At 35.2% G+C, this 24,833-nt stretch overlaps 1 protein-coding gene across 1 annotated transcript in view; it reads right to left on the minus strand.

Moving 5' to 3' along the window:
* The window catches only part of ARIH1 (ariadne RBR E3 ubiquitin protein ligase 1), a 119,705-nt gene that overhangs the window by 21,824 nt on the left and 73,048 nt on the right, over window positions 1–24,833 (minus strand). The window contains exons 3-7 of the mRNA XM_042988445.1: window positions 22,700–22,844; window positions 15,390–15,482; window positions 14,848–14,903; window positions 2,492–2,558; window positions 598–704 (exon numbers count right to left, since the gene is read on the minus strand). Of these exons, the coding sequence (XP_042844379.1) occupies window positions 598–704; window positions 2,492–2,558; window positions 14,848–14,903; window positions 15,390–15,482; window positions 22,700–22,844 (468 nt within the window). The remainder of the gene's footprint in view (window positions 1–597; window positions 705–2,491; window positions 2,559–14,847; window positions 14,904–15,389; window positions 15,483–22,699; window positions 22,845–24,833) is intronic.

The raw sequence follows: 24,833 nt of genomic DNA on the forward strand, positions 1-24,833 counted from the left end.
ATTCAAAGACCAAAAGAGCATGCTATACACTCCAAGAACCAAGGTTACCAGGAAAGGTGGGGCCAGAGGAGCCACAGGAAAACTTTTGATGAAAACGCACATGTAATCAAACATGTTTTATCTTTCCAAATTTATCAAGGCATATTTTCTTTCTAGAAGTAAGATTTAACTTGTCAGAGTAAATGAAAAATAATCCTGTTTATTTTATTTCCTAAGAGATAACTAGAAAACAGAACAAGAGCCATAAAGGAACCAAATATACCCTGACAAAATAAATAGTCCATCAGAAATGAGACGAACTAAGTTCTTACCCCAGATCTACAAGTTTGCTCATATACTAGTTCCAGCAGAGCACACAAGAAAATGTGATTATAGCTGTTTCTTTTCCCATAAGAAAAAAGAGCAACTAGGAAGAAAAAATTACTGAAGATACGACCTTTTAATCTAATTCTTATTTAAAAGAAATATACACTATCTTAAATCAACATCACCCACCTCCCTCCCTGAGGTAAAAAAAATTTTTTTCTATTATTTTTCTACCAAGAATAAACAGAACAGCTATGTGTACTATTTCAATTTAGTAAATCACTTGCTTACCAAAACTGGCGCCCACATTTGCAGCGAACAGGTTTAGCATCAGGATATTGGACTTTAACAACATGGTGGCAATCTGGGGCAGGACACCACTTCAACAGTCGATTGCACTGAAACCCAAGTTAGAAAATAAAAAACGATGGCAAATTAAATCACGATGTAAGATTTCCTAACACAACAAGCAATTATTTACAATGCTTCCCTAGTGTGAGGGCCAAAGACAGGGATGATGACAGAAGCATATAAAAGCCTGCCTCCAATATTTAGTAGTCTTCTACAGTAATGCTCTTAGATGCACAGTTTTTCCAAGATCTCTCAGAGACTTGGTTTTATAAAATATGCATAAAATATGGTTCTATCTTCAAAATCCTACCCACAAACTTTAAAATAATTACCCATTTGGGGCACCTGGGTGGCTCAGTCGGTTGAGCATCTGACTTCAGCTCAGGTCATGATCTCATGGTTCGTGAGTTCAAGCCCTGCATCAAGCTTTGTGCTGACAGCTCAGAGCCTACAGCCTGCTTCGGATTCTCTGTCTCCTCCTCTCTCTGCCCCTCCCCTGCTCATGCTCTGTCTCTGCCTCTCAATAATAAATAAACGTTAAAAAAAAATTTTTTTTAAATAATTACCCATTTTATTAAGAAACATTGATTTGTTTATGGTTCTACTTCAGGGTAATTTTCAAAGATGTAAGGAAACAAGATGAACTCCTACTAAGGGAAGGAGGGAAGGTATTTAAAGATTGTATTATTTTTTTAAGTAATCTCTACATCCAACATGGGGACTCAAACTCACAACCCCAAGATCAAGAGTTGCATACGCTTGCATGACTGAGCCAGCCAGGGGCCTCTCCCCCTTTTTACTTATTATTTTTTTTTAAGTAATCTCCATGCCCTTCATGGGGTTCAAACTCACAACCCCGAGATCAAGAGTCGCATGCTCTATTGACAGGACCAGCAAAGTACCCCAGGGAAGGTGTTCAGATGCTACAGAATATACATGTAATTTCTTTCTTTGACCATAAAAAAAGTCTTCTAAGAACAAAAGTCAGTTCCTAAACCATGGTAAAGATTGCATTTTAGTTCTTAAAAAAAAAAAGGTAAAACCTTTGGGTATTTTTTTAATCAGGAAACAAAACAGGGTTCATGTAACACTCTACACCAGAATTCAAGTTTACTATTTAAAAAATATGTTATTCCTAAAATATGCTGTTTTCTAGAAGATCTGACCTTCAGTTTAATCCCTAAGTGAAATAAATATTACTATGTAGAACTAAAATACCAATTTACACTGATGATCTTATACAGAGGCTGGCAAATGTCTTCCATAAAGAGCCGGAGAGTAAAGATTTTTGTCTGGGAGGGTCAAAAAGGGCCTCTGTGCAACTACTCTATCTGCCACTGTGGGACTAAAGGAGTCATAGAACAAATGGGCTCATCCAAATAAATATTTACCAAAACAGGCAGGCCATAGTTTCCTGACCTGTTTCTGATAAAAGAAAGACATTTGATAAAAACAAGTAACTATAGCTCTCTTTATTAAAGTTTACTGGTAACAGGAGCTAAAACAAGCAGAGATATAGCAAGGTTAAACTGCCAGACATGATTAAACAAGTCATCATTAACAGTCAGCTACAATTTTTTGCTAGGGATAAAGGAAGAATACTGTAAAAATAATTTGATCACCAGAGCTCTAGATCTATGAAGAGACACCCACTTATTGGTCTGTCACACTCCTTTGAGAATACGTGTTAGGTATGCTTCATGAATGAAGTCCATAATCTAAATTTATGGTAAAGGTCTTTCTTACTATCAAGAGAATTTCATACAAGAAAAAATATTTTATTAATAAATAATTCCGCTTATTAAAAAAGGTAGCCTGAAGAGAAATCACTTACCTCTACAAAGCTATTTGTTATTAAATGTTGATACTTTAATTTAACTTTCGAATCTGTGATCAGGCGCCTGAGAACAAGAATAAAAATAGTTTATTAGGATGTTATCAGCCAAGAGTATTTTTCCACATTTACAAAATAAAATTTCAATGCTGCAGCTCTAAAAACTACCCTAAACTGAATATACTCAAATGCATATAGACTATCAACAAATGTAACTGTAGAAATCAAGACAACAATCTCCAAGTTTCTGTAGTTTTATTTTGGTAGACCCCCGATTCCCATGTTTCCTATACACGAAAGTCCATTTTTACCCACTTTATTATAGTCTAATGACAGAGTAACTATTGCCAACTTTAGGCCCTTTTCAGAGTATTCTTACTCTGATATCTTGCCTTAGGACAGCAATTCTCAGCCAGCTTCCTTCAGACCCCTCCCAAAAATCAGTGTGTGAAATAAGAGATGCTGACAGGAATGTTAAGAAATGGATCCAGGTTTTGCTATATATAAATTTAAGGGCCTTCTTCTGAGATCTGTTAGTAATTTACCAGAAATGTTTACTGACTGCAAAGTGGCTTCCATTATGCACCTAGAACACTTTATATATTCGTAACAATTTCTAGAACTCATAGTAACCCATCCTGAAGCTTAAGTTTTGTTAGTCTTAATGGTAAACATTCCCGTGAGTGTTTAAAGAAAATAGTTAAAACAGAAAGAGTTAACCACTGACAAAACCAGTAAAAACTATCAAACACAAACACAGTCTAACCTCATTAAATATTTTAAACAAACAAAAAGGTTTTGTATAATCTGGCCCCATCAAATTCTTGAGCTTCTATGGCACTGCTTGCCTTCCACAAGACCCCACCCTGTACTGTTCCTCTTGCAGCGTACTCCTGTCACATCTGTATTCTTTCAACAGAATTTGGTGAGTAGTGGAACAGAATTCTGGTGAGTATTGCCCTTCTTCAGGGGCTTTTGCATACAGCTACCTCTCTTTAAAAGGAAAGAAGAATATCGTGGTGGGCTCTGAATTGGAACAGCCTAGCTTTGAATACTGTTTTACAACTTACTAGCTATGAAATGAGGGTAAGCTCTTTGACCTCTCCATTTCTCAGTTTACTCATCTGTAAAATGGATAGCAGAAATGAGGAGTTGTGAACTAGAACAGTGCCTGGCAAATAGTAAACACTCAATAAATATTAGATGCTATATTATTATTATTTTTTAACTCAGCTAAGAAATATTGTTACTCACAGAAAAAGGAGGCTTTTTCTGACAATTACCACACCAGTTCCCTCTCAGCTCTCATGGCACCTAACACATACCCCCTTAATAAAATCTGTCATAATTTTTATTAAAAAGTTATCTGTATAATGTGTTTAATATCTGCCTTTATGCTCTCTTATCCCCAACCAAATAATAAACTCCATAAAAGGATCCCTGGTGTCTAGCACACTGCTTGGCCTACAGTAAGTGTTCAAGAATTTTTTTTTTAAGTTTATTTATTTTAAGAGAGAGAGAGAGAGAGAGAGAGAGAGAGAAAGTACGAGTGGGGGAGAGGCAGAGAGAGAGGGAGAGAGAATCCCAAGCAGGCTCTGCACCATCAGCGCACAGCCCGACATGGGGCTTGAACTCACAAACCAAGAGATCATGACCAAAACCAAGAGTTAGACGCTTAAGCAATTGAGCCACCCAGGTACCCCAATAAATATTTTCTAAATGAGTAAACCTCCACATTTCAGAGATGCTAGAACTGAGGTCTAAAAATACTTAGTGTATTTGGTGATTCCTCAAAAGGCTAAACACAGAATTACCAAAGGACCCAGCAATTCTATTCCTAGGTATCCAAGAAAATTAAAAATGGGTGTTCAAATAAAAAACTTGCACACAAATCTCCAAATAAAAACACAAATGTTTTGAGGCACCTGGGTGGCTCAGTCAGTTGAGTGTCAAACTCTTGATTTCAGCTCAGGTCACAATCCCACACTCAGTGTGGACCCACTCTGTGGAACAGAGATTGTTTCTCTCCCTCTGCCCCTTTACCCTATTTGCACATGCACTCTATCTCAAATTAAAAAACAAAAAAACACAAATGTTTCCACAAAAAATGGAAATAACCCGAATGTCCAAGAACTGATGAATAAAGAAACAAAATATGGAATATCCATACAATGGAATACTGTTTAGCCATAAAAAGGAATCAAGTACTAACACATTCTCCAACATGGGTGACATGGATGAACCTTGAAAACATTATGTTAAGTGCAAGAAGCCAGAAACAAAAGATCATATGCATTATGACATTTAAATGAAATCTCCAGAATAAGCAAATCCGTATAGACAGAAAACAGATATGTGATTGTCAGGTTTTAAGGGAAGGAGGGAATGAGGAGTGACTGTTTAATGAATGAATATGGGAATTCTTTTAGGGGTGATGAAAATGTTCTAGAATTAGATAGTGATGATGGTTGCATGACATTATGAAAAGTATACTTTATTACTATTTAATGTTTATATTTATTTTTTGAGAAAGACAGAGAGACAGACAGACACACACACACACACACACACACACACACACACACACACACACACACACACACAGAATCTGAAGCAGGCTTCAGGTTCCGAGCTGTCAGCACAGACCCCAACGCAGTGCTCGAACTCTCCAACCACGAGGTCATGACCTGAGTCTGACACTTAACTGCCTAAGTCACCCAGATGCTCCCCCTTTTTTTTAATGTTTACTAAATTGTATACTTTAAATAGTTAAAATGGTAAATATGTTATGTGAAATTTACATCAATTAAAAAAAAATAAGAATGAGATCCAAAGTCAGATGCCCTGATTCACCATTTTTAATTTCTATTATACCACAATGCTTCTCTGATGTGACAAACCCCAACAATTTTTTTTAAAGTTTATTAATTTAGGGGGGAGCAGAGAGAGAGGGAGAGAGAGAGAATCCCAAGCAGGCTCTGATCTCAAGAACTGTGAGATCAGGACCTGAGCCAAAATCAAGAGTTAAGATGCTTAGCGGACTGAGCCACCTGGGCACCCCCAGTGATTTCTTATAACTGATCTAGCCTACCTGGTTAGAACAAAGGTCAGCCATAGTTACTAGGGCAAGGTTATTAGTTAGGTCTGTTATTAGGTCATAGTTTATCTTGTGATAAAGAAAGTAAGAAAGTGATCTTGAGAAAGCACTCTCAAGAAGACAAGCATTATCCTGGCTATTAATAAGCTAACTCTCTTGGCAAAGACCTACTGCCATCACTTACGTTGGAAATAGTTATTATGCCAACTCTCATGGTGGAAGGCAACTCTTTATGAAGGTAAACATAATGACTTCTACTGATAGTCTATTATACATTCTAAGCACAGTGTCAGATGCATTTAAGTACCCTTAAGTTTTGGGATAATTCTGTTTTTACAAAAGAGATAAGTGGACAGCTATCCACAAGAATTTTTTGTGTGTGTGTGTGTGTGTGTGTGTGTGTGTGTGTGTGCCAAGTAGTAAACCATGCCTTCTGCTTATATAGCACGATGAGTAAATCAACATTATGCTTCAATTCAGGATTAGTGATAAAATATTTTTCTATAATATGGGTTTTTTCCCCTGACAGACATACCAATTATAGACAAGTATAAAGAAGGAAATAAAAATCACCTGTTAACTCTATCACTCAAGAGGAATAACCACTTGACATTTTAATAATCTGGACTTTTTACTCTTTTTTTGGTAAATGTATGACATGTAATTTTAAACAGAATGTACTACATATAATAATTTTATACCTTTGCTTCTTCACTAAGATTATTATAGGCATTTTCCAAAACATTAAAATAATCCACAAATCATTTTTTTTATAAAAACTTGAAGTTAGGTACTCCCCCCACCCAAACCTTTTTTTAATGACTATATTACATTCCATCTTCCTCTACTGTTAGACATTTGGATTGGTAGGGTTATGATAATGTGACTAACATCTTTATAATAAACCTGTTCAATTTCTGGTCATTAAAAATAAATATAAGATTTACTATAACCTCTGGCTCATCTCTTCTTCTTATACTCCAGTATCTGACTTTACCTTTAAAATACATTTAAAATCCAACTATTTCTCATTACTTCCTCTGCTCCCATCATGGATCAAACTATCATCATCTCTCACCCAGACTGCTACAAGAGTCTCCCAATTTCCCTGCTCCTACTTAGTCTCTTTTTCATGCCAACAGTAGGAACAACCCTCTCTGACCATATCACTCCTCTGCTTAGAATCCTCTCATGGCTCTATCTCAGAATAAAAGCCAACGATCTTATAATGATCTATAAAGCCCTACACAATCAGCCTCATGTACCCGTCCCACACTCTTCTGTGCCTCCCTTCAATCTATTAAGTTTACATTTACAGTTCAAAAATATTTTCAAAAGTTTAAATAATAATCAGTAATTTACTGTCTATATACTTTGCTTTTTGAACTACCAAAATTTGATAACTTATTTCATTTTGCATTTCAATGAGACTAGGAAATTATTTCAGTACGAACTTGAGCTCTGATCCCTTAAGCATGTATTTTAAAATAGACAGTATTCTATAGCTTTTGTATGAAATTTCCTACTTTAGAATACTAAAATGCTTTTCTCTTTCACTGTAGGGAAATAATGGGAGGCATTAAATTTATTCAACTATGAGACACACAACTCTAAAGCCATGTTATCAAAGCATTTTCCATAATGTCTCTGTGGACTATCTTAAAAACAGATACAACTTTGGGGTTAAAAAAAGATTTAAGTAGCAATAATTATAAATGAGGGAAAATGATGAGTTAGATGCCATTAAAATGGAAACTTTGTTCACCAAAAATCATTGAGAGAAAAGAGAAGCTACACATAAGGGAAAGTAGGTGTAATACATATATATCTAACAACAGACCCATATCAGAATATTTAAAGAATTCTTACAAAGGAACAAACAAAGTAACAAAATTTGAGGTTACTTGAATAGGCACTTTATTTAAAAAAAAAAAAAAATACAAATACTTTGGAAAACTACCTGGAAGTTACATATTAAAGTTAAAACCTTACTCCTGAGTATATACTCAAGAGAAATCAGTGCAGGTGCACCTAGGTGGCTCAGTCGGTTGAGAATCCAACTCTGGGTTTCAGCTCAGGTCATGATCTCACAGTTTTGTGAGTTCAAGCCCCACACTGGGCTCCATGCTGATGGCACAGAGCCTGCTTGGGATTCGGTCTCTCTCCCTTCCTCTCTGCCCCTCTCCTGCTCACACTGTTTGTCTCTCTCAAAATAAATAAATTAATTTAAAAAATCAGTGCTTGTTTACCAAAACACACATGTAAGAATATTCTTTGTAACCTTTTCACAATAGTCAAAACCAAGCAAACAAACCAAAAAACTCCAAATGTCTATCATCATCCTAAGAATGAAATTACTATCTATCTTTAGTAATAACAAAAAAAACCAAACAAACCTAAAAACATATAGATATGTTGAATACATATCTCAAAGACATTATGTTAAATGAAACAGATACACACTCATAAGAACAATACATGCTACATGATCCCATTTAAAGAGTGCTCAAGGGGCACCTAGGTGGCTCAGTCGGTTAAACATCCAACTTTGGCACAGGTCACGATCTCATGGCTCGTGCGCTGGAGCCCCTCGTCAGGCTCTGTGCTGACAACTCAGAGGCTGGAGCCTGCTTCAGATTCCGTGTCTCCCTCTCTCTCTGCCCCTCTCCCCTCCCCCTCCCCCACTCACACTCTGTCTCTCTCTCTCTCTCTCTCTCTCTTTCAAAAACAAATTAAACATTAAAAAAAATTTTTTAAAGAGGCTCAAGAACAGAAAAAACTAACTGATGGTCACAAAAATCATGACCGGGAACAAGGCTGAGATAGATACTGTCTGGTAAGGGGAACAAGAATGAACATTCTGGGTACCTCTATCTTGTTTGGGTAGTTAATAAAACACACATACTTTTAAAGTTAATGTACTTTACATATTTTAGTCAATATACTTTAGAACTTACTAAAGTAAAATAGAAAGCAACATATAGCAAACTCAGCCTACTGTACTTTTCCTCTGTAAAAGATGAGATGCTTATTGTACTAAGATTAACACGTATCAATGTTTAGTTTTTCTCCTTCCTCAGGCAGTTCAAACTGTACGACTTCACTTAAGGGTCTAGACAGGTTCACAACTGTATTTGTGACCTTTAAGAAACTATTAGAATATAAAAATTAACCATCTGACTTTGATGTCTGGATATTCTTCCCGGAGAAGCATGACTTAGAGGATTACATTTACTTCTTTCTGGATCCATTCACCTACTTGGTTTTGAGTAATACTTACACAGCTGTAATATTAGAAAAGTACTGGTTTATTTTCTGAATAAACTTGTTGGCAAAATATGAAAGAATCTGTCTCAGAAAAGAAAAAATAACTGTAAAGTTGGCAATATAAAGTAATTACATGTCTAACAGAAATTAGGAGGTGAAAGAGATAAAGGTGAAAGTGCAGAGGCATCAATTTCCTAACCTTATGTAACATGGAGTTAAGATCTAGTGCTTACAGTTGATGGAACAGGAAATAATTGCAAAACAGCATTTAAATTATATTATCTAATTTAAAACAACTCATTTCCCAAAAGAAAATTTTCTGCCCTTTTCAGACAGATGGGAAATTAGCCAATAGAGGTAGGCATTATCCATACCGTGATCCTAAAATTCATTTTTAAAAAAATCTTATGTATCAGTTAAGGCTTAAAGTAAAAGCATTTGGCATAATTTTGCTAGAAGTGAATAGCAATGAGTTCCTGTCACCACCTCTGCTTGTCTGTTTCTAAAACCTCCATATATGAAAATAAATCATAAAATTTTTTTAGTGATATTTTAGGATGTTGAATTAGAACATCACATTCCAGATGTGTGTTAGCACTATTAATTATTACTCAAGATGAGACTAAATAGTATTAGTTAAAGGTGTTTTGTGGTTTTTTTTAAGTTTATTTATTTTGAGAGAAAGTGTGCATGCGAGTAGGGGAGGGGTAGAGAGAGAGAGAGCGTGAATCCCAAGCAGCTGCCTAAAGCCTGAACCGCGCCAAAATCAAGAGTCGGATGCTTACTTGACTGAGCCACCCAGATGCCCCTACTTGAAGGTATTTAAAGATTTAATAGATACAAGTTTACCTTTACCACCCCTAAGATGAATAGAGAAACTGCACACAGAAAAGAAACTTAGGCCCTAAACAACTGTATTATAAAAAAAAAAAACAACAAAAAAACCCCACAAGTGGTAAGATGAATAGAAACAGATGAGTATTTATTTGGTCTCAAGTGGTAAATAATTTAAAGAAGTAACCTACATTAATCTCATGAAAACATCAAGGACAAATCCTGGGACAAAGAAAAATTCTCAGAGTATACTGTTACCCTCCTGACTGTGGAAGTATAACTATATGAGGCCATTGTATAACAGAGACCCACTTAGCCCAACAGCCTTGATGGTATCCTATCACAAATCCATGACTAAAGGCTAAAATGATGACACGTGCTTATAAGTGCAAGAGAGAAAAATACACCTCCAGTTACGGATTCAAAGATACATGCCTATTATATACACACTGCTGTGGAATAAAAAATTGAATCTACTAAGTAACTAGTTTTAATTATTAATTTAAGATCACCTCCTGAATGGAAACAAGCATTTAGTGAACACAAATAGTTGACCTGGAATCATACAGTTTATAGTCTACGAAAGAATATAGATATGAACATAGGCAATTACAAAAATGTATATTAAGGAAAATATGGGGGAGTTAAGGAACACGTAGGATACTTGCCCAAACCAAAATGCAAATCAGTAAGCTGAGACCTGAAGGAGACTAAGAGGATGAACGGATTAACAGAACTAAAGAGCAAAATAGTAAAGAGTACTGCATATCAGTCAAGAGACATTAGAGAAAAACTAAACAAAGTCAAACTAAACCAAATGCAAATAAAATGCACAGTACTTTCAAGACGCCAAGTTCCACACCACTAGAAAAGAGAATGTGAGAAAAGGCAAAAAGCAAAGATGAAGCTGCACAGGTAAGCAATACAGAATGGAAATAAAGAATTGAAAAGTGATGATACAGTATAAGAGAATCACTGAGGAACCAGTCACAGATTCCCAGCTAAGAGAAGATGATAGCCTGTATCAGGTCAATGTCAGTAGGAACTGAGGGAAATGGATGGATTTAAGACTAACTGTGATGTAGGAATGAATTTGGTGTAAGGAACACTCTAGGAAATGTGGAAGAAAAATGAATCAGGGATATGATCAGGATTCTAATTTAGGCAAGTCTTTTACACCTAGTGGTACCATTCTTTGATACTAAGCAGCCAGAAGAATGAGTTTGGTGGCGGTGGCGGTGGTGGTGGTGGTAGGGGAGTTGGAGAAAGTAAAGCCTGAGGAATATACATATGAACATGCCTGATAGGTAGTGGAATATGTGCGTCCTCAAAAGATAGAGCTGGCCTGGACATATAAATCTGGGAATTTCCAATGTATGACCAAGGAGAGTGTATAAAGTATGAAGAAACCCAGAAACCCAAAGAGCAATATTTTAGAAGAGGCAGAAAAAGATGATTTTGCCAAGTCAATTAGAGTAGATGTGGAGTAGGCCTAGGTTGGTGGCCTTAGGAGTTGGTGCTGGAGTAAAGGGAATTTTACTGGAAATGAGTACAACAGGAAAATGAGAGGCTACGGCAGTATGCTGATGTATGCTTAAATTCTCAAACTACACTAGGAGAGCTTGTTCAGATTGCGGGGGCCCCATCCCCAGAGGTTCTGATCCCCAGAGGTAAGTCTGGATCTGGGCCTGAGAATGTGCATTTTTAACAAGTTCCTAGGTGATGCTGATGCTGCTGGTTGGGGGGATTACACTATGAGAACCACAGGGTCAGGGTATAGAATAACAGACTATACATAGAGACACTGAAATCACACTGGTGACAGCAAACTTTGGGAGAAAGACAGTGAGTAACTTGTGAATACTATGAATAATTAAGTGGGTGCGACCAAGAAGTCAAGCAAATAAACGCAGAAAGGACTACAACATAGCGAGTAACACAAGACTCAAGGTCTATATGGATTTTAAACTGAAGTAGAGACCAATCTGAATATAACATTTGAAGCTAAGGGGGACAATAACTTCACTTCCTGACCATGAGGCACACATGGGGGGGGGGGGGGGGGAAACGCTAGCTTCAACTTGAGAAGTTTATATGAGAATGTGTCTTCAAGAAAGAATCCAGTTTCAGGTTCAATTCAAGTTCCAAATGAGATGAACTCAGATTAAACTATTTTTTTAACCTATCAAATTGGAAATTTAAAAATGATAATACCATGACTGTGAAGGATTCTATTTCTTTCATACTAAGAGAAAAATTATTAAGCATATTTCAGTTATTATTTAAGATTAACCACTTAAACACGTTCTCTCATTTAATTAAAATAATCTTAAATTCTACAATATTTATTTCTAAGAAAGAAAATGGAATTATATACCAACAGTATACAACTGTATAAGGTGAACAATAACAATCCCTCTTCCTAATCCCCAAGCCCCTAGCTGATATCACTATTAACATGCTCTTGTAAGTATTCTCCAAGCTGTCCTTTTTTTATAGTTTATTTTGAGAGAGAAAGAGACAGAGAACGCACTCACACAGGGGAAGGACAAAGCGATAGGGAGAGAATCCCAAACAGGCTTTATGTTATCAGGAGCCCGACGCAGGAATTCATTGCTGAATTCCCTTAAGCTAAAGACACAGCAAATCTTAAAAAGTAGCAAATAGGGAACAATATGATTAACAGCTGACTTATTAGAAACAATGGAGGCAAGAAGGCAGTAGAATGACATATTCAAAATGATACTATTGCATGAAAGGGCAAAGAGTATATACATTTGTAGAAATTGCCAAATTGCATTACAAAAAGGTTGTAACAGTTTACATTCTCTACTGTAGTATACTCTCACTCACATTACGTATTACCAAATTCTTTAATCCTTACCAATCCGAAATGTAAAAACAAAACCCACAACTTTTTAAAACTAGGGCATCAAATTTTGATTTACATTTATATAACTAGGCATGATGATAGCTATTATTAATTAGCATTAAAATTTCTTTCATTGTGAACTGTTTTCCATAGGATTATCATCTTGATTTATAAGAGCCCTTGTGATATTAGCCACATTGTTTTATGTGTTGAAAATATTTATTCCATTCCCCTCTAAAAACAAATGTCACAAACTTTCATAAATTCATGGTCACATCTCCCTGCCCAAATGCCTCCCCACTCTAAACCATCCTTCACTATACTAAAATTGTATTTCTTTTTTTTTCCCCTAAGTTTATTTATTTTTAGTAACCTCTATACCCAACCTGGGCCTTGAACTCACCCCCCATTCCAACTGAGCCAGCCAGGTGCTTCCTCAATACATTTCTAAAAATGTAAATCTTGTTATCAGAGTCTTAACAACCTTCTATGACAAAACTCATCAACTGTCAAGGTCTTTTATCCTCATCTCTAACAATCTCTACTCTCTAGCCACCACAGAATACTTAATAGAGAAGTTCATGAACTATTTTTTAAAATATTGGTATTTTTTCTTTAACCCCCATTACCCTCCACTCCCTCAATCCACATTTTTACCCCATTTATATTACTTCTTAAGTCTTCCTAATCTCTTCAGGTGGAATAATTTGCTTCTAACTGTACTTTATACATGCCTTTATATAGAAAACTTAAACTCTGCATTTTATCACTATGATCCTACTGGGCAAAGGAAATGCACCTTAAAAAAAAGTTTTAAGTTATTTATTTGAGACAGGGAGCAAGCGAGCAGGGGAGAGGCAGAGAGAGAGAGAGACAATCCCAAGCAGGCTCCATGCACAGGGGCCTGATGTGGGGCTCGATCTCACAACCATGAGATCATGATCTGAGCCAAAAACCAAGAGTCAGATGGACGCTTAACCAACTAAGCCACCCAGGTGATCCGGGAAGGAAATGTATCTTAATGCTCCCCGTAAATGTTTGTGGAAGAGATAAGAGATACACTGATGAAATGTATTGCTGAAGCTGATGTATTGATGAAAAATTACAAATCAGAAAGTATCAGGGGACAAGATAAAGACAACTGGAAGGATGGTGATACCTCAAGATGATATATAACTGATTTTTGCTAGCTTAAAACAGTAAGGCAAAAATTCAAGATAGAGGCAGTATTAACACAGAGCTGACAACAAGCAACAGCACATATGTTTTAGTAAACCAAAGTAGGTTGAGGTTAATAAAGTAGAACCAGTGAGCTTTATAAACTGCTGGCTAAGTCAATTTAAGGCTTTATTAGACAGGTTAAGAAATTTGCTCATTAAAGTCCATGGCTGCTTTTACTTTTATTATCTTCAAATCCCAAAGTTTAAACACAAACCTACATTTCTATATAGGCGATTATCCACTACTAACTACACAATTTTCTGCAGACAGTTCAGGCCCTCAATCTGTTTATCTTCCTAAAGTGAAGTCAATTAAGTAGCCTCAGGCTATGTAATAATACAGACTCAGGATTCTACCCCAGGTTCAGGACTAAAAACTATACTTGTTTCTTTAAGTTTATTTCTCCCTTCAAAAAGAGAACCTTTCACAAGAAGAGTTAGCCAACAACCTCCAAATGCAACGCCTTTGGGAGCAGTGTTCCAAATGAGGCCACATTCTCCCTGGGTAGCTCCCAGTGAATGACAGAGCCTGGAAGGGGACCGGGGCTCAGCCATTTCTGCTTCCTGAAGTGTTCGTGTATGGGCAATCTATGTGGTAGAATTCCCCACAGGGCTGCTACAGACTCTCACACCTGCCCCACAGTCTGAGTCTCTTCCTACCAAATCCTTCTTCCTTCTTTTTCTCTTTTAATAAGTGTCATACCAACATTAAAGTGTGTCCACTCCTGTTCCTCTTTAACCTGCACAAATACTATATCACAACAAATCCCCTTCCCTGTTACCTCCATCTTGGCAGAGGACCTCAACGGACATATCCTATTTTCCAACTCCAAGGTTTACTGAAATGCAGCTACCACATATTGCCCAGTATTTTGCCATATATTTACAAGAATAGTGTCTGGGCATTTACCCAAGTTAGAAATGAGCTTTTCTACTACGAAGGAATGTGGATTAGAAAGTCTCTTCAGACTAAAAATTTCACCTCCTTTGAGGTTTGAGCAAAAAAATAATTTGGTTTAACCAACTAACCAATATTCAACATGCAATATCTATCAGAAATACTTACATAACTGTGTTGTCATCCACTAAGATATCACAACCATGAGCAGGGCACGAAATAGTCTGAAAAAGATTGAAATTTAAACTATGTCTTCATTCAACAAATATTTACTGAATGCTTACCATCGCCAGGCACTAGGTTGAGAATACCTTAACATTTATAGGATCTTAATTGTTCCCTTTCCATTAAAGGAAATGTATGTGTGTATTTATCACCATAATGTAACTAGAACTGCTGACCTGAATAATTGGTTTTTCAACATAAAATTGAAAGGCACAAGCAAGAGACCTGACAAAATTGCTCAACAAGTTCAGCCTGACATATATACATATTAATGCCGCGGAGAAAACATACCTGGACTGTACCTTTAAATGGATTGCCACATTAGAAGTAGGAAAAAAAAAGCCTCAATTATCTTTTATCTCAATATAAAAAGTAGTTCCTCATGCAATTCATAATCCAGAATGCTTCACCTGTTCATATTTGTGCAAGAGTCTAAACACTGTAGAAAATTCAACAAAAAATGAAAATCAAATTGACATCTTTACCTGTCCCATGCCTTCCTCCATTATTTTGGTAGTTAAATATTCGCTCCAGCACTGCATACAAAACTTATGTCCACATTCAAGGCCAGTGAAATACTGCAACAAAAATAATACATGCACTTTTAAAAGATATTGCCAGAAAAATCACTATACATAGTGACTCAATAAGGCTCTATTAGGTCACATTTCTCATACTGGCTAAAACGTTCCATTTGACAAGACTAGATGGACTCCTAAAATAAACTTGGTGGTAAAATCTAGACATGCAAATACATTTAACACAAAATAATTAATGAGAAATGCATCTATAGTCGATAATTGTAATTTTTAGGAAAGGCAGACAAGATTGTACTAAATATAAGAAGATATCATGTACCAATAAGCATATGAAGACATGCTCAAAATCCACAGCCATCAGAAAACTGTAAATCAAAACCACAATGAGACACTACTTAACACCCACTAAAACAGCTGTATTCAAGAAGACAGATAATAACAAGTGTTGGCAAGGATGTGGAGAAATCAGAATCTCCATACACTGCTGGTGAGAATGTAAAATGGTGCAGGAACTTTGGAAAACATTGTGGCAGTTTCTCAAATAATTAAACACAGAGTTACTCATGGCCCAGCAATTCCACCCCTAGGTATATAGCCAGAAGAACTGAAAACATAGCTCCACACAAAAACTTGTATACAAATATTCAGAGCAGGATTTTCCACAGTACCCCCAAGTGGACACAACTCTAATGTCCATCAATTGCCGAATGGATAAACAAAATGTGGAATATCCATTTGAAAGAATATTATCCAAGCATAAAAAGGACTGAAGTACTGATATATGGTGTAATGCACATGAGACTGAAAACATTATGCTAAATAAAAAGAGGCTAGCCACAAAAGACCACATACTGTTTGATTCGCATGTATACAAAAGGTCCAGAATAGGCAAATTCACAGACAGAGTAGATTAGTGGTTGCCAAGGGTTGGGTGGCAGGCGGCAGGGAGGGAAGTGACTGTTAAAAGCATATGAGATTTCTTTTCAGGGCGACGAAAATATTCTAAAGTTTACTGTGATAGTGACTGCAACAACTCTGCAACTATACTAAAAAGCACTTAAAAATTTTTTTTCTTTACTGTTTATTTATTTTTGAGACAGAGAGAGACAGAGCATGAGTGGGGAGGGACAGAGAGAGAGGGAGACACAGAATCCAAAGCAGGCTCCAGGCTCTGGGCTGTCAGCACACAGCCCGACGCGGGGCTTGAAGTCGTCTACTGCAAAATCATGACCTGAGCCACCCAGGCACCCCTAAAAATCACTTTAAGTGAACTGTATCGTATGTGAGTTATTATCTCAAAACTGTTACCAAAAATTTCACACAAATATAGGACTTCATAGAGTTGCATGGAATGTTGCTTACCAAGATAATCAAAATCTTATGGAAACCAGAAAGATTATTCAGATAGCTAAGAATAATAGTAACATTTTGGTCTAATCTTGTATTACTTACATGAGTTGAAATACTATTAATTTGAGGGATGGTTATAAGAAGTATATTATTTTCTATAATGGAATATTAAGCAAGTACTTTAGTAAGTGTCTTGAGGACAGTATTGTAAAAAGACAAATGGTCACTAAGAATATGTTATAATATTTACTAAGTTTCAACTAAGTTTATGTTAAGTTTCAACTAAGAATGTTATAATATTTACTTGAAATTATTTTTAAGTGAATAGGTAATATAGGCTCATGGTCAAAAACAATTATTTAACAGTATGAATTTATGTTGAAAATAAGTCTCCTTTATTCTTATACTTTTCCTCTACTTCTCTACCTAAAAGTAATGACTATTACCATTATTTTACATATTCTTTCAGAGATGTTCTAATGTACACAGGTATACACACACACACAAAGAGTAGCACACACTCTTTTCTGCATCTTGGTTTATTATTATTTAATAGGTTTCTTATGTGGTTCTACATTAGTACACGTGGGTCCACCTCTTTCTACATTCTGTATGAAGGTACCATAATTTATTTAAACAGTCCACAATTAAAGGACATTTAGACCTTCTTTTTTTTTTGCCGCCATGCTACTGCATTGGCTATATATATATACATACATACATACACACACACACATACACACATCATTGTGATCATGCAAATTCACCTTGGGACAAATTTTTACAAGTGACATTATAAAAGGTACACATTTACACTTTAATAGATTATTACCACACTTCATTCAAAGAGGTTGTAGCAATTTATACTGTTCAAGAGAACCTGGTTTTACAATACCCATGTCAACATAGTATCAAATTCCCTGATCTCTGCAAATCTGACAGGTGAAAATGAATTACCTTCATCAATTTTGATTTTATTTTATTATGAGTGAAGTTTAAGCATTTGAAAAAAGATTTAAGGCTCTACATTTCTTTTTCTGTGCACTCTCTCCACCTATTTTTCCCATTTTTCCATTGGGATCCCCCCCCCCCTTTAATGATTTAGTGGGGGATTTTCACCTACTTAGAAAATTGACCATTTATAGGTGTGGCAAATATTTTTCAGTTTCAAATCTGAATGTTCCCATTTTGTTGTCATGCAGAAGCTCTCTACTTATTGATATGTAGCAAAGTGTATTACTTTTACAATTTCTGGCTTCTAAATCAATTAACTTTAATATAAGGAGTTAGGAAGAAATTTAAGATTCTACTCCAGATACCAACCAAGTTGTTCCAATGCCATTTTCTGAACCCACCTGATTTGAAATGCCCCCTTTTTATAATACACCAAATTCTCCTCACACATATTTGACTCTATCTTGTTCCACTGCACTGACTATTCTTAGGTAGGACTAGTTCCTCCCTGTCCCCATCAATCTAGTTGTTTTTTTTTTTCCTCAATATTTTACTATTATTCTATTTTTCCAAACACTCAAGTCATCTTTTTATCTCCGTTAGTATTTCAAGTTTTCTTCATAATAGAGCTTTCACATCTCTTGCCAAGTTTACTTCTAGCTCTTTTATTCTTTTTGTGGCTCACATAATATTTTGAATTCCATTCCATTTTCTAATTAGCTGTTATTTGAAAAGTGCTCATGAAATTTCTGATGTTGCTTATGACATAAGATACCAATAGTCAGGATGCAAAATTCTACACTACGGCATATCAACTATATAAAGAATGGCCAGAAGCAGACATGGGGGAAAAAAAATCTATCAGTGTCCTAAAAGAAAATATTTACCCAGTTTAAAATACAGTGCTATTCTGACTGACAATTATTCTGACTCATTCACAGAGGAAGTGAAGGTAAATATTTTGGAAATCAGTATCCTCATACATTAAAAAAAAAAAAAATCTGGAAACAAACAAAAGAATCTATTCTCATTACTCCCCATTGCTAAAGGAGATCTGGCACTAATTTGTTGCCTGATCACTAATGGAGAGCATATGATTTTCAAGGCTACAATGAGAAGGAGCATTCTATAAAGGACAAATATAGCAGAGTAAAAGATCAACAATTCTAAAATGTTATATTTGTAACTTAAAAACACATATGCATCCACATATGTTTTCTTTTTTCAAATAAGAATCCTTGAGAATGAGAGACTAAAGGTCACAATGGTTACTAAGTGATCACTGCAAGTAACATCTCTACCTTTGAAACTTCTGGACCAGGGATCATTATAAGATATAAAGAAAGCTTTTTATTCTTTAAAGGCTTCTTTTCAATATATTTTTTTTATTAGATACTAAACATTTTAATTAGATGCTAAACAAGATAAATTAGAAAATAAATCACACACACGTCTAAAGATAAAACAAAAACTAACCTGTGGTATAAACGCATTTATTGTGCTCAAGAGCAGTGTCATCATTATGGATATATCTGAGTATCATCATTCTGTTGCATTTCCCTTTCCCTCCTCCTACTTTCACGTATCTCTATTCCTTTACTATCTCGTGCTTATTATCTACTTGGGTCCCTCAACCTTTCCCTGACTCAAGGGATCTTATCAAACTTATCCCTCTGTATATCATAAATAATATACTCAGAATACACTAAATGACTCAGAATACACTAAATACACATGAAATATTATGTAAAACAAATTAATGGTCCCTTAAAAAAGAACTGAATGATTAAACACTCTTAAAGGGTTCATTTATCCCTGCCATTTTACATACTTGGCAACTAATGTCAAACAGCAGTAAGTACATTAAGAATTATCTTTCCTCCATCAGAAGTTGGACAAATACTCTCTAAAGTTAAAGCCATTATGTTTACAAAAACTGAATAATCAGGGCATCAGTTCCCTCATCTATAAAATGGAATCAGTTAAAAAGGAATACAGGGTTGGACTCAGATCAGATGTTTTCAGTGTTCCCAGCACAAAGATTCAGAGTGAGGGGGTAAGGGATGAGAGAGTGGACTATCCTTATAATCTTCAAAGTTACCTTAAACATATCTGATTCTTAGAATATACAAATTATTTACTTCATAAAAATGAGATATCATAGCTCAAAGTATACCTCCTAGTAGAGTGGGAGAGTTAATAAAGATAGATCTTACGCTCTAATTCAAAGCAACATTATTATAAAGTGAATGTTGCCAGGGCTAACAAACCCCTGCATTGGCCACAACACAAGGGGTTGAGGGATGGGGGAATTTATGAACTTTAAAGTGCCTGTGAGTCTCTGGAAACCGTTTTTAAAGGAGAGATCACCCACGATAGTTACTCCCAAGTGCTATAACCTATGCTACCAAAGCATTTGTTTAAAAAATTTGTTTGCATATGGCACTATAAAGCTAAAGTTGCTTTCTGGAAGGATAAAGGTATTGAAGAAATATACTAAATAAAAGGCAAGTATCAGTGTTTGAAGACAGCAGTGGAAATTGAAACATGGGAGTTGTACAACAGAGGTAAAAAAAAAAAAAAAATCATCCAATTAAAGCTTTAATGGAGTCTCAGGTGACATTTACTTGCAAAACTGAAAAGGTTAAAATTATCTTTCTATATTAGTCTAAATATTATGAAAAAAAAGTCCTAGTTTTATTACACTGTATTTTTCATAATGCTTGGCACAGTTTCCATAACAATCTTTAACTTACTTTCCAAACCATGTTGCGGTTTGCTTTTTTGTCCTATCACTTCCGTAGCCAGACTTCCTTTAAAGAGCAATTTGTTCACATTTATTGCCTCTACTTCCTTTCCCACCTTCAAATCAATGACTCTTCAGGTCATGCAGTATGGTTTTCCATCTTACCACAATACTTAAATTTAACTTTTCCAGTATCATCAGTAAACTTCATGTTGTTAATTCCAAAGTCACTCTTCAATTCTTTTCTCTGAAGATTTTAGCAATGTTTCTTACAAGTACATTCTCTTCCTTTGGCTTCTGTATTGCCACATTTTGATGGCTCACCTAACTATCACACTTCCAGAGGTTATTTCAGAGGTCAATTTCAGTGGGCAATTCTCCCTTATCTAAAACTGGGTTAGGTGTCTCTCTCCAACATGTTCCCACAGTATCATGCCCTACTAAAGTGCTTACCATTCTTTCTGAATATGTCATTTTACTTTTCTATCTAGCTAACCTATAAACTACATGAGGCAGGCATTATGCCTTGATTCTCCATTGTGTTTCTAACACTTAGAATAGTGCCTCGTGTGTTGAAAAAAATGAGTAAGTAAATAGCAGGCTTTCTAGTTACAAGTGCAAGCAAAATTTACTATGCAGATCTCCAGTCATGGTTTTTATTCTAATTTGTTAAGACAGTTAGACAATACCAAGGGCACTGAGAAAGTTATAGGGGATATTTGTAAGCAGCTAGTTTCAGTACTCAAATTACATTTAAGATTTAAACTACAGAAGATCTGGTTATAACAGAGCAGGAAGAGAAATGCCAGGAAATAAGGAAACCCTGAATGATCTGGGACAAATTCCTTGGGTTTCAGTATTATTTCACAGAAACTTTTATGAACCATACAAATGTCAACTGGTAAAGAGAATCTGTTAGAGACCAATAATAAAATGGTCAAAACATGAATTTAATGTATTTTTAATATTAATGTTGTTTGTTTTTTTAAATGCTCAAATTAAGATTGTGATTTAAAGAAGGAAATTATACAATCCTGAGAATAGTAGAGACTTGAAAAAACATCTTATCCAACTCATTGGAAAGATAAAAAGAACTCCAACCCAGTGAGATTTAATAATTTACTATGTAAAGTCAAATAGTTAGCATTAGAGCTATGATCTAACTTGAGAACTTGGAAATTCAACTCAACACCTTACCTACGAAATTATTTCCATCCCGTGTTCTATTTCTCTAAGAGTACTTAATTACTTTCTTTTAAAACCTCTTTTCTAAGCACTTGTACATGTGCACACATTAGTTCCCTTCAAGTGGGCCTCTACAGAGATACATAGAAACCTCAGAGAAAAACAATGAAAAACCTTCAACATGTTAAAATATGTAAACTGTTGACAAGGACTTTGTATATAGTAATTATTAGGAAGAGTTGCTTAACTATTAAAGCAAAGAATATGAATAAGGTAGTTATTTTTATAGAATTAAATTATTTCTTAGATATCTTAAAACATCTTAGAGGTGAATTCCAAGAGACTAACTACATTTATGCCACAAATATTATTTTTCTATGGTTACTAATAAAGTAAGGACTTCATACAAAGATTATGTTTAAACCTGAAATTCTTTACTAGACATGCCAAAGTAAACCACCTAAATTCAATAGGTTTTAAGAGGGATACTTTTACTGAAGAGAAACATCAATTAATTGGTCCTAGTGTCTGCTCCAACTCTGTTACCACTTGCTATATTTAAGAATCTCCATTAGAATGGATCTGCATAAGTGAAAATCTTTGGTTATGAAAAATCCTGAAAGCTCCACAGTAAAATGCTATTAAAGATATTTTATAAGTGTTTTGGATATTTATTTTTAAATGTCAGTTTTAAATCTGTTTTATTTTCAATGAAAAATTATTCTATTCACTGCCCACCTATTGAACAATTCTCCCATGATAGTAAAATGAACTCGGAATAGATTTAGGTATGTAATGACAACCTGGACAAGTTGCTGCTTAAAAAGCAAACAGGGGAGGAAGGGGAAAGAACAAGCTCTATTCTTCCTCTTCCTTTCTTTTATCCTTAATATTCTGATAGGTTACTGTTTTACTACAATACAATCCCAAACTCCCAGATCTCCCTTTGTTTAAATAATGAAAGTTGATTTACCCTCTGAAACTAAGAGTCAGTGCTGGCCTTAAACTACCAGATACTCACCGAGTTAGGGTAGTTCAAGTAGCAGATCTGACAAGGCATATCCTGTGCTGATGACCTTGTATTCATCTGGCGTGTTCGAGACTTTTTACTTGGATTAATTACATGACACTCAGCAAAGAGCTTCTCCAGGTTTCCATCAAAGTACCTGCATTATTTAAACAGAAAGGATGAGAGCCCAGCAATAGCACACTGTTAGAGCTCTCCAAAAACCTGATTTTCTATAGGGAACAGAAATGAACTGAATTAAAATAAACCCAAATCATAACCTTTTTTTGCTCAGAGGAAATGAGGTATATGGCTACAAACTGTAGCAAAAAAAAAAAAAAAAAAAAATTCATATACATATATATATGTATATATATATACATATATATATATACATATATATATACATATATATATATATATATATATATATATATATATATATATATGAAAGCAGTTTGAGCTTTTGTTGCTGTTTTGGTCTTTGTTATTATCCTGGAAGGTTAGGCTATTACTATTTTAATAGTACTACAAGTAAAACTTAAGAATGAAAGTTGTTACTATCTCTGACGGTACCTTATAAAGAGTAGTGGTATTTTTAAAAGGCTAGGTTGTATTTTATACAAGTAGTTTTATTAATAATTTTAGTTACACCAACTTAAATATATTAGCAAGTAAACTATCTGCAAAGCATATCTTACCCCACAGATCATTTACATGTGTCTCATTCTACAAAATATATTTGCTTTCTAATTATTCTCTTAAAGTAATTTTTAACTAACTAGCAAAGGGGTGGAAGGAAGAAACAAAAAACTATACCTTAAAATGTTTCTATATCAAATAATCTATATAATAGCCTTTCATACAGGTTTCAACAGGTTTCTAAATATACCTAAGTAGCTCACCATCTAATATCAAGAACACAGGATGCCAAGTATGATTTATAGAGCTTCAAGTGAACTGCGGATTTCTTAACAGAAGACAGTGGCAAATACTTAGCACAGTATTTCCCATTAATCCAGATGAGACATGGTTGCTGGCCTCCCAAAATATCTTTTTTTTTTATATAAATTTTTTTTTTTAACGTTTATTTATTTTTGAGACAGAGAGAGACAGAGCATGAACGGGGGAGGGGCAGAGAGAGAGGGAGACACAGAATCGGAAGCAGGCTCCAGGCTCTGAGCCATCGGCCCAGAGCCCGACGCGGGGCTCGAACTCACGGACTGTGAGATCGTGACCTGAGCTGAAGTCGGACGCTTAACCGACTGAGCCACCCAGGCGCCCCCTCCCAAAATATCTTAATATTCTAAAGGGACAAGCAATAGATACAAAAAAACTGCAATCTGTAAATCAATATAACTAATGAAAAATCTGGTCAATTACTTTTTAGCTTATAAAGCCTAGGTGTCAATAACTACAGTGTTCTTTACATACAAACAGGAGTCTCTCAAGTTAAAAAATAAGTGATACTCAAAAGAGATTTCCATTTTTTTAAATGCAGGTCTTGTTCAAGCTTGTGTCAAAGCACTTGCTATGGAAAGTAAATCCAGGAAATCACTCAAATGAGAACAAATCACTCTCCTTAGACTAATAAATATCTTTTTATAAATACTTTGACTACAGTATGTTTCAATAAAATGATCAAATTATTAATCAAAATGTCCATACTTATAAAAGGGGAACGCATATAAAGTTAAAGTTGTTAATGATGATTTAGCTGATCAAAATATATAGAGCAGAAAATAAAATGCTTTCCTACTAATTATTTCTGAGAAAACCTAAGATATCAAGTTTTATCTCAAAAGCAGAAAGCATATGAAGCTAACACTAAATATGAACAGGTAAACCAATTAAACACATTGTCAGAAAAAATATTCATGCTCACATTAAGAGACAAACTTCTGCCATCCAAACTTGACTACATGAAACGACTAACTCCTAACACTTTGGTGATCATTCTGAACAGCAATCTCTGCATACACAGACGTGTCTGTAATTTCATATAAATAAAATCTACTCCAGATTTATAACCTTCAGTAAACAATATGTTAAGACATCTTTGTCAATGAACATTGTTTTTCATTGTTGCATAATATTCCACTGTAGCTATAATTTACCTAACCAGCCTTATACTAGGGGACAGTTAGAT

This window comes from Panthera tigris, chromosome B3 (genome assembly GCF_018350195.1).
Source record: "Panthera tigris isolate Pti1 chromosome B3, P.tigris_Pti1_mat1.1, whole genome shotgun sequence".
Lineage (NCBI taxonomy): Eukaryota > Metazoa > Chordata > Mammalia > Carnivora > Felidae > Panthera > Panthera tigris.